This window comes from Bos indicus, chromosome 1 (assembly GCF_029378745.1).
Source record: "Bos indicus isolate NIAB-ARS_2022 breed Sahiwal x Tharparkar chromosome 1, NIAB-ARS_B.indTharparkar_mat_pri_1.0, whole genome shotgun sequence".
NCBI classification, from domain to species: Eukaryota; Metazoa; Chordata; class Mammalia; order Artiodactyla; family Bovidae; genus Bos; species Bos indicus.
In genome coordinates this window covers 25697672-25710348 of record NC_091760.1, presented here as the reverse complement: position 1 = coordinate 25710348, position 12677 = coordinate 25697672, and the positions used below count along the sequence as shown (strand labels likewise).

General features: G+C 36.6%; 1 protein-coding gene across 17 annotated transcripts in view; it reads right to left on the bottom strand.

Moving 5' to 3' along the window:
• The window catches only part of ROBO2 (roundabout guidance receptor 2), a 1473778-nt gene that overhangs the window by 92617 nt on the left and 1368484 nt on the right, over positions 1-12677 (bottom strand). For all 17 annotated transcript variants that reach the window (XM_070789313.1, XM_070789256.1, XM_070789396.1 and 14 more), the window contains 3 exons: positions 12325-12487; positions 10569-10735; positions 6277-6398 (listed from right to left, as the gene is read on the bottom strand). In XM_070789313.1, the coding sequence (XP_070645414.1) occupies positions 6277-6398; positions 10569-10735; positions 12325-12487 (452 nt within the window). The remainder of the gene's footprint in view (positions 1-6276; positions 6399-10568; positions 10736-12324; positions 12488-12677) is intronic.

Below are 12677 nucleotides of genomic sequence, written 5' to 3'. Positions count from 1 at the left end.
TTCGTACCAAAGTACATATTTATCGAACAGCAGAAGTTCTCTAGACATTATAAAACAAGGAAACTAAAATGCAAAAAGCTAAATTTATGAGAGACACAGAGATGCCTTTCATCATAACTGTCAATGTTCAAAAAAAATCCCTGAGGCATATGTTAAAACAACATTAAGCTTGCATTTTATAAACTTTTCTGCATTCACTTTAAGGGGATTTATATACTGAAAGAAAGACATAACTCACAATAATAGCTTGTTAATACTGAAAGAAGCAAGCTGTGTTTTTAAGAAGAACATTAAGCAGCTGTTTCCAGATGAAGGGAGTCTGTAAATCAGGGTAAATTGGTTTTATCCATGTTTGGTTTTCATTAATTAAGTGTTTTAGGACTTTATGAAGCTAATGTTTACTGCACAACATTGCTTTGCTCACTTCAGTGTATACTGCCTTCACTGGTCTAATGGCCTACTTAATAGCTAAATACTTTGACTTGATTTTGTGTGGCTGCTATACATACATGCTCTATACTCTTTTCAGAAGGAAAGTTTGTTGTTACAGGTGAAAGCAAAAGTGAAAATGCTGCACATCACCTGTTTAAAAACAGGTGAGATTTTAATGCCTACGTGTTCTACACCACTGATTTTGGTGAACCTTTTGACAAGCGGTCACTTTCAAGTTAAACCACATGCTTGTCACTAGTTTTATTAACATTCTAATTAAAAGAAGGAAGATTTTCTTTTAGAGTCTATTATAAATTGTGATGGGATTGCTAGGTGCCTCAGTGGTAAAGAACCTGCCTGCAATTCAGGAGATGCAGGAGAATGAGGGTTTGATCCCTGGGTCAGGAAGATCCCCTGGAGGAGGAAATGGCAACTCACTCCAGTATTCTCACTCTGTCTCTGGGAAAATCCCACGGACAGAGGAGCCTGGTGGGCCACAGAATGTGGGGTTGCAAAGAATGAGACATGACTGAGTGCTCACACACACACAAACCATCTCCATAATCAGAGTTTGGCCACAAAACCATGGGTTTACTAAATTAAAAAAAAAAAAATCGGTATTTTCTGAAATCTGAATAAAAGAGTATTGTCTTAGGAACACGTGAAGGAGTCTCGATATTCAGGTCATAAGATCTCAATTGAGTGATGGTTTAGCTTTTTAAACGTTCTGAGTCTCAGTTTACTTAATTTACACAAATAATAAAGCACTTTTCAAGTTTTAGAGCTGCACAATGATAGAGCACTGTTATGTAAGGGATATACTAAAAAAGGGAGTCCATTTGTGGCCCTCAAATCTGTACATTCATTAAAAGATTAAACAAAGATATTTAATATCTATCACTTCATTTTTAAAATTCCATTTATACTGAAAATTCAGAGTGAATTTCCTTTGGTGGCTTTAGCCTGCTGAGTAACAGACCTGGGTTTCACTGAGTTCTGAGATTCTAGTTTGCCAAAATACTCTTTCAACTCCAATAGCTGTGATGTTTAAGGGGCAAGCGACCTGTAATTCTTGTCCTTGAATAAAAACAAAACACTCATACACACAAACTAGAATAATGACTTTAAAGTAAGAGATTTATTGCTCCTTTCTTAGTGAAACAGTCATTTTCATCATTTTTACCCACCCTCTTTATAAGAACAGTCATTTTAGAAAGTACTGTTTGCTAAATTTTGTTGGTTTGAGATTAGACATGTGGGACAGGCAGATAGTTTTTCCAGTCCAAACGTCCTGTGTGTTTGGTAACAGAATCCTGCCAACTATTGACAAACTACATCAGCTGACCCCTAATTGAAATACATGGGCTGGGGAATATATTTCTTTCCTCAAACATCAACATGCCTGAAACTTAAGTACTAACAATGTGATAATTCACAGAACATACACATTTAGCAAGTTGAAAATATGACATGAAATATTTGATTATAATTTCTTTGGTCACAGATGCCCTCTCCAGTCTAACTTTATTTCACTAAATTTACTTCTCAAATACATAACTTACCTTATGTGTAAATACAAATTCATGGAGAATTTGTGATATAGTCAAAAACTTTCTTTCTTAAAATAAAAAAAAATAAAATGTATGAAGACAACTGATTTGATCATTCAATGGACAGTTATTGAAAAAGAATTTCATAATAAATGCTCTCCTCTGAGAAAAACAGAAGTGAAAACTTGAACTTTGGACTCAAAACTCAAGCTCATGAGGGAGAGATATGTAGACTAGTAATAACACGTTTCTTGGGATATAAAGATGAATATGTCAAGGTCCCTCTCCTGGAAGAACCCAGACTGCTGACCTACAATTCTGAGCTACTTTGATTGATTCTTTTAAACTCTGTGACTTTTAAAGTGATTAACTTCGTAAACATAATGACTTTGATTCTTTACCCAAATAATCCCCACATTTAGAAGCAGCTTAAAAAAGCAACCCTTTAAAACTCAGAATAAAGCAGAGAAGACTTTTGTCAGGGGAGAATGAGGAAAAATCTGGTGTTAAAAATACAAGCATTTCCTTGGCTTTATTATTGAATAGTTTTGTATTGAGCCAAAGCTACAGAAAGATGGAAGAGATCTTGGCAGATAATACCCTTTCTGTGCCACTGGAAAAATGATGAGGTCATTATGTCCCTTCATGGGAGCAGAAAAATAGAAACCATTGTATGCCAAAACCAAAATAAGTCAATGTGAAATTATATGAAAAATAAAATTAGAAACAATGCAACCTTAAATAATCATGCTGCTGCTAAGTTGCTTTAGTCGTGTCCGACTCTATGCGACCCCATAGACGACAGCCCACCAGGCTGCCCCATCCCTGGGATTCTCCAGGCAAGAACACTGGAGTGGGTTGCCATTTCCTTCTCCAATGCATGAAAGTGAAAAGTGAAACTGAAGTTGCACAGTCGTGTCTGACTCTTCACGACCCCATGGACTGCAGCCTACCAGGCTCCTCTGTCCATGGGATTTTCCAGGCAAGAGTACTGGAATGGGGTGCCATTGCCTTCTCCGATAATCATAGCTACTCTTAAAACATACATTTAGTTTTATTTTTTGTTAAAGCACTACCCAGTTTTGTACTCTCAGACCAAACATTAGACTGGTCTAATTTAAGGGGCAACAACATGCCCCATCCAAGGTCATATGTTGAAATTCCACTATTAAAAGGTATTTCTTCCAACTAAATATTTGTCTACAGTTTCAAGCGAAAAACAAAGAGCAGGTTTACATTAAGGAAGCTCTAATCCCATTTTTACCTATACAAAGATGTAGGATCCTGGAAACACTGTTCAACCTGCCTCCATTGGTTTCCTTTTACAATCTACTGTTGTTATTCTTTTTAGTTGCTAAGTCGTGTCCGACTCTTTGCAACTCCATGGACTGTAGTTCGCCAGGCTCCTCTGTCCATTGGATTTCCCAGGCAAGAATACTGGAGTGGATTGCCATTTCCTTCTCCAGGGGATCTGCCTGACCCAGGGATCAAAGCTGCATATCCTGCATTGGCAGGTGGATTCTTTACCACTGAGTCACTGGGGTTACCCCTTAAAAATAGAATTGGACTGCTGCTGCTGCTGCTGCTGCTGCTGCTAAGTTGCTCAGTCGTGTCCGACTCTGTGCAACCCCATGGATGGCAGCCCACCAGGCTCCCCCATCCCTGGGATTATCCAGGCAACAACACTGGAGTGGGTTGCCATTTCCTTCTCCAATGCATGAAAGTGAAAAGTGAAAGTGAGATCGCTCAGTCGTTTCTGAATCTTAGAGACCCCATGGACTGCAGCCCACCAGGCTCCTCCATCCATGGGATTTTCCAGGCAAGAGGACTGGAGTGGGGTGCCATTGCCTTCTCTGAGAACTGGACTAAAGAGCCTTAAATGTTAATTCAGTTTCTTCTGTTCTAATACAATAATGCCTCCATATTTCCCCATATAGATGTAGAAAAGTGATAATGCTGTTTCTGATGCCTGAGGACAGAGTTAATTACTTCTTCTTTGATGGAAGCCTCTGTTTATAAAATTTATATATATATATATATCAGTTATGGCTCTTATCCCTATGTACCATCATTAAGAAGTTCTATGTTTTTCTCAAGTAGATTTGTGTTTTCCAACACAAATATAGTGTTATATAGTGTTTTCCAACATTTACTCTAAACTTGGTCCTCAAAAAATGCTTACTGAACTGTGTTTACTCAATAGATTTATTATTAAGAAGACCCTGGGATAACTCTCTTCATTGTGTTTTATAATTCAAACATTATTGATTAAGAACTGATGAAAAATAACCAGTTTTCCACTCTCAGCTTCTTTTATTGAGGAAATTGATGGAAATAGGTGAAATAAGTTATTAACCTAAAGAAATCTGCATTCGAAGCAGGTAACATCCTTTTTTTTAAAGTTACTCTTCTACTACCACTAAAACAATACCACCAACAACAAAAACAATAACAGAGACATAATCATAAATATTTTCTAATTAATATAATTCTTTCTAATCAACTATAATTGATACAATTCTAATATTATAATTAAAACAAAAATTTTCTAGATATCCCTAGGTCAAATGACCATTACTTACACAACATACAAGATCTGTTAACAAACAGGGGACTATGAAAAGCTCGTTTATCCTCCTTATGAAATTTTAGAGGCTATAATAAAGAGATCTTGAGCATGAATGAAAAGTTGACACTAAGTGTATCAGGCAGAAGAAAGCACATTATCTGTTTCTTCACAAAACACAGACACACAGACACAAATACACATACAAAGGTTAATAATCTCTAATATCAATAATATGGATATTTTTATGCTAGCTATTGTTTTCATTGCAGTGACTACCATGTGATGAAAACATTTTTCATTCTGAAATAATAGTGGGTAGGTTGATACTCAATAAGGCATGGAATTATTTTATTATATAAAAATTATAATAAAGCATATATTAAAATAACAATCTATTTATTAAGACCCATCAATTTTTACTATAATTATTAATTAATTATAAATAAATTAATTACTATGTGAAATTATATACCTTTTTGGTACTGCTGGATAATATTCAGCTATAAGAATTTAAAGATAATTGATTTAAATTTAGAAGAAAAGTTCAAAATTAAATTTTTTTGTGCTTCAAGTAACATCATTAAGAAAGCAAAAAACATCACACAGATTGGGAGAAAATATTTACAAATCATACATCTGATAAAGCATCTGCACACAACATGTACAGAACTCTTGTAAGACTATATACTAAGAAGACAACTCAGTTTCAAAATGGGCAAAGAATTTGAACAGACATTTTTCTAAAGAAGATATACAAATGCTCAATACGCACATGAAAGATTCAAAACAGTCATTAAAGAAATGTAAATTAAAATCACAGTAATATACCACGCATACTCACTAGAATGGCTATAATCAAAAAGCCAGGATAACAAGGGTTGTTGAAGATGTGAGAGAAACTAGAATCTTCTAACATTGCTGTAGGAGCATAAAATTGTGTAACCTCTCTGAAAAACATTTTGGCAATTCACCCAAACGTTAAGAGTTTAATTCAACAATTCAGAAGTATACATCAAGAGAAATTAAAATATATGTCGATGTAGACACAAGTGTTCATGACACCATTATTCATAATGGCCAAAAGTGGAAAGAACTCAAAGACGAATTAGCTGATAAACGGCTAAACAGATGTATGTGATGCATCTATACCATGGAATTCTACTCTGAATAAAAAGAAACAAAGTACTGATGCATACTACCACTTGGATGAACCTCAAAAGCACCACGCCGAGTGAAAAGAGCCAGACACAAAAGGTCACATATTGCATGATTTCATTCACATGAAGGCAAGAGGCGCATTCATACAGAGCAGATTAGTGGTTGCAAAGGGCTAAAGTCAGGGGAATGAAGGAGTGGCTGCTCAACAGCCCAGGGTTTTACTTTGGGATGAGGAAATATTCTAAAACCAGATTCTGGTGGTGATTGCATAACTCCGCAAAGATACCAAGAAATATTGAGTTGTATACTTTAACTCTGGTGTGCTAATACATCTCAATAAGGCCATGTAAACATTCAGGAGACAAAACATATTATTTATATTGTGATCTATTTTCATTCTGTTTATACTTTTGCCTATTGAATTTTTTTTTTCTTTTTTGCCTTTGATTTACCTTGACTTTAAATGGTGAGGGTTTTGATTTTTGGTTTGTTTGCTTTTTTCTTTTCTGGTTTGTTTTCTCAAAGGAGGAAAAGAGACTACCATTAGGATAGCCTTTAAAAACTTACCGTCCATGTGACCTGAACAGTGGTGGGAGTCAGTACGACTGGAGTATGAAGACGGACAAGGACGTCTCCGAGTTCTTTCTGGACTTGCCTGTGGTCCACTCCTTGTGCTGGTGGGCTGATATCTATAGGGATAAACAGTTCCAATCCTTAAAAATTCACAGTGCAATTCCAGTACATATTATATAAGCCAATATTATGCCATTAGAAATAATTATGGGGGGAAAATTAAAAATCCTTTGTGACAACATTAAAGAATATTTATATACATACTACCACTTTAGGATATAAAGTGAGATTTATCTTCGCTAAAATAATATTAATAAAAGTGTTAGTGACCCCTTATCCCCATTCAGTACACTGCTGTGAAAGATCTATTATTTTCTTACTAAAGGATAAAGTGTGGGCTGTAAGACTTCTTTAGAAACATCAGTTTAATACAGATGTTGAGACATTGAAGGACTTCCACAAGTAGTTACCGGGGCCAGATCTGAAAACTGCTGTTTAGGAATTTGTTCAATCCCTTTTCCCAATTAGCAGGTTGTGTGTTGCTATTTCTGAACCTATTTCAGTCTGGGAAAGTGGAAGAGAAAGGAAGCAGGGGGCCTAGGAGTGAATTATGTGACTGTGTGTGTGTGTGTGGGCACTCAGTTGTATCTGACTCTTTGCGACCCCATGGACTGCAGCCTGCCACTAAAGGTAAATAAAATGAGGGAAAGAAGGGGATGAATCCTTCCAAATTCACACAAAAAAATTCTGATGACCAATTTAACACACTGATACAATGTTCTGTGTAAAATTCTGAATAGTACTCCAATACTTGACAAAAATAAGGCTGCTGATTTTTTGTAGTGAGTGTTTGGGTGAGAAGAATTGCAATGTTTAGAATGATATACTCTCAGCCATAATCTGTTCTGATCATGTATTCACCATTTACCTAAACACTGTTCTATTTCCCATCCAACAGTTTATACCCTTTGTGTCCATTAAAGAAAAAAATAAGATAAATTATAGATATCCAAGTCCATCAAACTGACATCAAACACTGAATTTCATAGAGATTCAAGTGGTACACTGCAATGGTAAGTTGATTTTTTTCTGTAATCACCTTACTTAAGGAAGGAAGTACAATTTAAAATGATTTAATTTCTTAATCTTGCCTTCTCCTAATTTCTCAGGCCACGAAGCATTACTCTTGCAAATATATTTTTAAGTGCCTATCTCAAAAATAATTTAAACTGGGTGCACTAACTTTGGAGAAAGCAATGGCACCCTACTCCAGTACTCTTGCCTGGAAAATCCCATGGATGGAGGAGCCTGGTAGGCTGCAGTCCATGGGGTCGCTAAGAGTCAGATACGACTGCATGACTTCACTTTCACTTTTCACTTTCATGCATTGGAGAAGGAAATGGCAACCCACTCCAGTGTTCTTGCCTGGAGAATCCCAGGGACGGGGGAACCTGGTGGGCTACCGTCTATGGGGTCGCACAGAGTCAGACACGACTGAAGTGACTTAGCAGCAGCAGCACTAACTTAAATTGGAGGGCTTCCCTGGTGGCTCAGTGGAAAAGAATATCCCTGCTAGTGCAGAAATTAGGAATTTGATCTTTGGGTCAGCAAGATCTTCTGGAGAGGGAAATGACAACCCATTCCAGTAATCTTGCCTGAGAAATCCCATGGACAGAGGAGCCTGGAAGTCTACAGTCCATGGGGTCGCAAAAGTGCTGGACGTGACTGAGTGACTAAATAAGAACAACCATTGGGCACTACATCTTGGTAATTTTTCTCCAGCTCCACTTCTTGTTCATCTTTAACATAACTTTAATATAAACAGCAGAGGGAGTTTTAGACAACATACACAATATATGTACCAATATATCAATATACCTATATATTATTAATATCATGTGAATGCTACTCATCTTTGCTAATATACCTATGGTTTACTGTGATATTGATGGTACAAGCATTTGCTGCCTTACTGAAATAAGAAATTTGGAAATTCTACAGCATTAGTATCTTCAAAAAATAAGAGCTCACACCACAAAATGTTCTTTGCAAAGAAGTGCTTGGCAGAATGCAAAGTTGCTTGAAAGTGTGGTGTCAAAAATGATCCTGACATTCAGACACAAAACAGGAGTTTTTCTATTAAATATCTGTTATGGGAGCATAAGTCTTTTGCTCTATATGGTCTCTCGACTGGAACAAGCCAGATCACAAACAACTTTTCATTAATCTTTGTTGACCTTTTCGCAGAGAAGTTATTTTATGAGTCAAGATTTAGCGACTGGCACTGTTATTGAATGATCAAGAACGGCCGCCAGATTTAATCACACCAAAAGTCTTCCCCATTCTGTGATCTCCCCACTTTCCATTGCAGTTATGCACAAAACCTATTTCTATCTACACAAGTAAAAAAATTATCTGAGTACTGCAATTTCTTGACTTAAAAACCATACACCTCTTTTTTTTTTAAAGTTCAATAATTAAATTTACTCATGAAATTCATACACATTAAAAGCCAGTGGATTCAGGCAAGGTAAAACAGAACCAGTTTCAGGGCTTCAAATTCCTTGTTGTACTTTTTCTTTCTCTCGAGACAGGTTCTTTACCTACAGGCCCTTTATCATCACGGAAAATTAATCACGTTACTTCTTACAGAACAATGGCAAAGTGGCACCCCCTCCTCCCATGACTGTCATCATGTCAGCAACGTTGCAAAATCACGTGGTGACTTTATTTGACTTGATTCCTTTAAGGCGCCCTTCTCTAATAGCATGCTAGTTACATCACCAAGCTACACTGTAATTATAATAATATTTTATGGCTGTATGGTGCTTTTTATAGCATAAAAATACTACTTTGAATTATATCTTGTTCAAAACCTTTTACAAATAAGAAATAATTAACCCTTTCTCAAGAACCCTGTGGGAAGTAAGTCGTAACAAATAATAAAGCCACCATTTCTATTTTATTAATTCCCTTCATCTACTAGTAACAAGGGAGATTCAACATCCCATATTAACCCCTAGACTCCAGTAATTTCCCAGTGTGAAGAGATAGGCTACTAAAGATGAGATGGGGAATCTTCCATTTTGATCTTATAAAATATATATTTTTTTATTCATCAAAAGCATCACATACCTCAGGAAGAAAGCCTGATTTACAGCTTCCTGAAACAAATTATTGCTTTAAACATCTGGTTTAATACCATTTACTGTAAAGATGCTTGTCAGACTTGAGCACGAACATTCCTGGAGGGCACTTTAACAGACTGCTGGGCGCCACCCCCAGAGCTTCAGAGTCAGGGCCTGAGAATTTTTTCTAAGGTAGCCCCAGGTGATGAGATGCTGCTTTTAGGAAGCACACCTTGAGACCCACTTTGCAATCAAAACACAATTCTTGAACCACAGGAAGCAATTTTGATATCCTTAACAGGGCATCTTATCCATTAACATTCACTTTTCATTATGGCAGAATTAATTTCAAAGAAGGAGAAACATTTTCCCTTCCTTTGAAATATGGAAAAATCTTATGTGCACGTGTGCTCAGAGTGTTGGACTCTTCATGACCCCATGGACTGAAGCCCACCAGGCTCCTTAGTCCAGGGGATTTCCCAGGCAAGAACACTGGAGTGTGCTGCCATGACCTTCTCCAAGGGATCTTCTCAACCCATGGATTAAACCCAGATTATCTTCACTGACACGTGGATTCATTACCACTGACTCACCAGGGAAGCCCATAAATTATATATCTTTAAATTTCTACTATATAATTAAAATGATGACCAATAAGTTTTGTTGTTGTTTAGTCACTAAGTCATGTCTGACTCTTTTGCCACCCCATAGACTGTAGCCTGCCAGGATCCTCTGTCCATGGGATTTCCAAGGCAAGAATATTGGAGTTGGTTACCATTCCTCCTCCAGGGGATTCTGCTGACCCAGGGATCGAACTCACATCTCCTGCACTGGCAGGTGTATTCTTTACCATTGAGCTACCTGGGAAACCCCTGGCTTAACTCCTACAGTTAAGCCCTGCCTTAAATTACCATGTAATTGTACCAAATTATTGTGTTTCACTTTTACTAAATAAACCCTGACAGCTGCAGAAAGAAGCTATACTCACTAAAGGTGAACAACAGAGAAGCTTTCTCTTCTTTCACTGGATCAGGCCTAGTGAAACATTTTAATATGCAATGCAGATGCATTTATCAGTGGTCCTGCAATCCCTTTGTCCTTAATGACATGTTTAATGCCTCTTTTAGAACCAGTCACGTTTACAGTTACTGAAATTACCTTGGGTGCGCACAGGATCTGACATAGCACTCGGGTCACTGAGACCTTGGGGGTTGATTGCTCTGACCATGAATAAATAGATTGTATTGGGCCGTAGTCCTCTCACTGTATAGAGGGTGGTCTTTATGTGGTTTGCCACTGTCTGCCAGCTATTGCTCACCGATTGGCTGAAACGGGAACAGAAATTTCATTTAAAGAACAGTCGTGAGGGTCTTGGAAATGGAGTTGGATATCAATGACAAAGGTTAATGGCTGAAAATTAAACACACACACACACAACGCTTGAAGTGTTCAGCCCAATAAATGAAACATTTGGATGATTTCAGTTTATTCCACAACAAAGCCGAGCCCACCTAACGGAAGTGCCATGCACAACAAAATTAAACTCAGCCCAGGAGATGTGATAGCCCTTTGCTAAAGCACAGCAGCCCACTAAATGAATACCTGTAAAAGGAACAGAGGCCAAGATCACAACATCAAGTTTATACAATAAATATGGTCCTCGTAATGTATATATATACCTTGAAAAGAATTAACCTGCAGAAAGAATAAATGGACTACAGAGTAAATTATGCCAATACATTTTCCTGTTACAAGTTGTGTTTTCTTTTGCATCAATTCCACATGCAATATTATAATAGAGCCTTCTAAAACTACATATCTGTAAAAGAAGAAAGGAAGCATGTAATGAATATTTTCCCTTGGTCACATTTTTAATAAAATTGTACATTACACAGAATTGTGATTTCACATCTCAGAATAGTGAAATATCTCTGACTCTGTGTGTGGACCCCTTAACAGATAGGATGCCCTTTCAAAGCCCTTTGTCTAAGCTCACATGCTACTTTTGCTTAGAATGAGGAGAAAATGTGATTTTTCAGGGCTGTCTGATTTTCAGAAGTCCTTATACATCAAAGCATGAAAATTACAGAGAAACACTGTTGTGAAATTTGAAAACTAGATACTGATCATTAACTTTAATAAATCAGGGAAATCTAAAATGAAAGTGATGATTTGCCCTTATGCTTAAAAAGGAGAGGCGCTATCTCTATATTTATAATGGCAAATAGAAGCGGTTTGAAACTGAATATGAAGCTACATTTTCTCATTAGTATAACTATTTTTTTCAAATTTTCATAAGACAGTTTTATACCAGTATTGGCTAATTTATAGTCTATATCCCTAAGGTGAGGGAAATTATTCCTAATAATGATTGGACCTAATGTTTCCTTTCAGCCATCAGAAGTGCTTGTAATCAATCTCTTAATTATACTTTTTAATTTTCTCTTAGGCATAGCCATAACATGTAGTCAAATATATAGCATAAAACACTGGAATTATTTCAAATTCTTCTCTAATTATTAGGAAGTAAAGTTCCAAGTTTCCATGCCTCAAGTTGGGTAACTTAAAAAGTGCTTGTGCCTAATTAAATTATGTCCTGCTTAGTTCTAAAGCCAAAATTCTCATCTTAAATCCCTACAATGGTCAGGCGAAAGAAAAGAGCTAATGATAATGTCATAACTAGATGCCTATATGCATAGGCAACGATGATGCATATTTAATGTTATAATTAAGGTATGAATGAAAAATAAACCCAAAGTCTATTCTTGAATAAAGTCAAATACCAAAGATAAATTCTTAAAATGCACTGGTTAAACATGTCCTTAGAATAAAACAGCAGGATAGCTCACTTGAGATTTTAGGATATAGAAGCTAAAGCAAAAACCCAATGGAGAAAAAAGAAACTGTCTCATACCTGAAAGCCTCAATGATATATGCACTTGCTGGAAGGATTCCAGGGGTACCTGGTTGCCAGGACAAGGTGACACTGTTCTTAGTAACATCAGTGACCTGTGGTTTGGAAGGTGGTCCAGGTAGGTCATTTAAATCATAACTTTTACTGATTGTTGCTCCAGATTCTACAGAGGAGAAACAGAAAAAAATTCATTTCTGGTTGCATAAGTTGACAATGATGTTTAAAAGACAGAAAATAACCTATTAAAGAATTTGAATAGACAGTGAGCAATTCATCATCATGAATCAAAAGTATAAAAGTAAATATTTGTTTTTTCCCCTAAATATCAGAAAATATTTACTTTCACACATGAT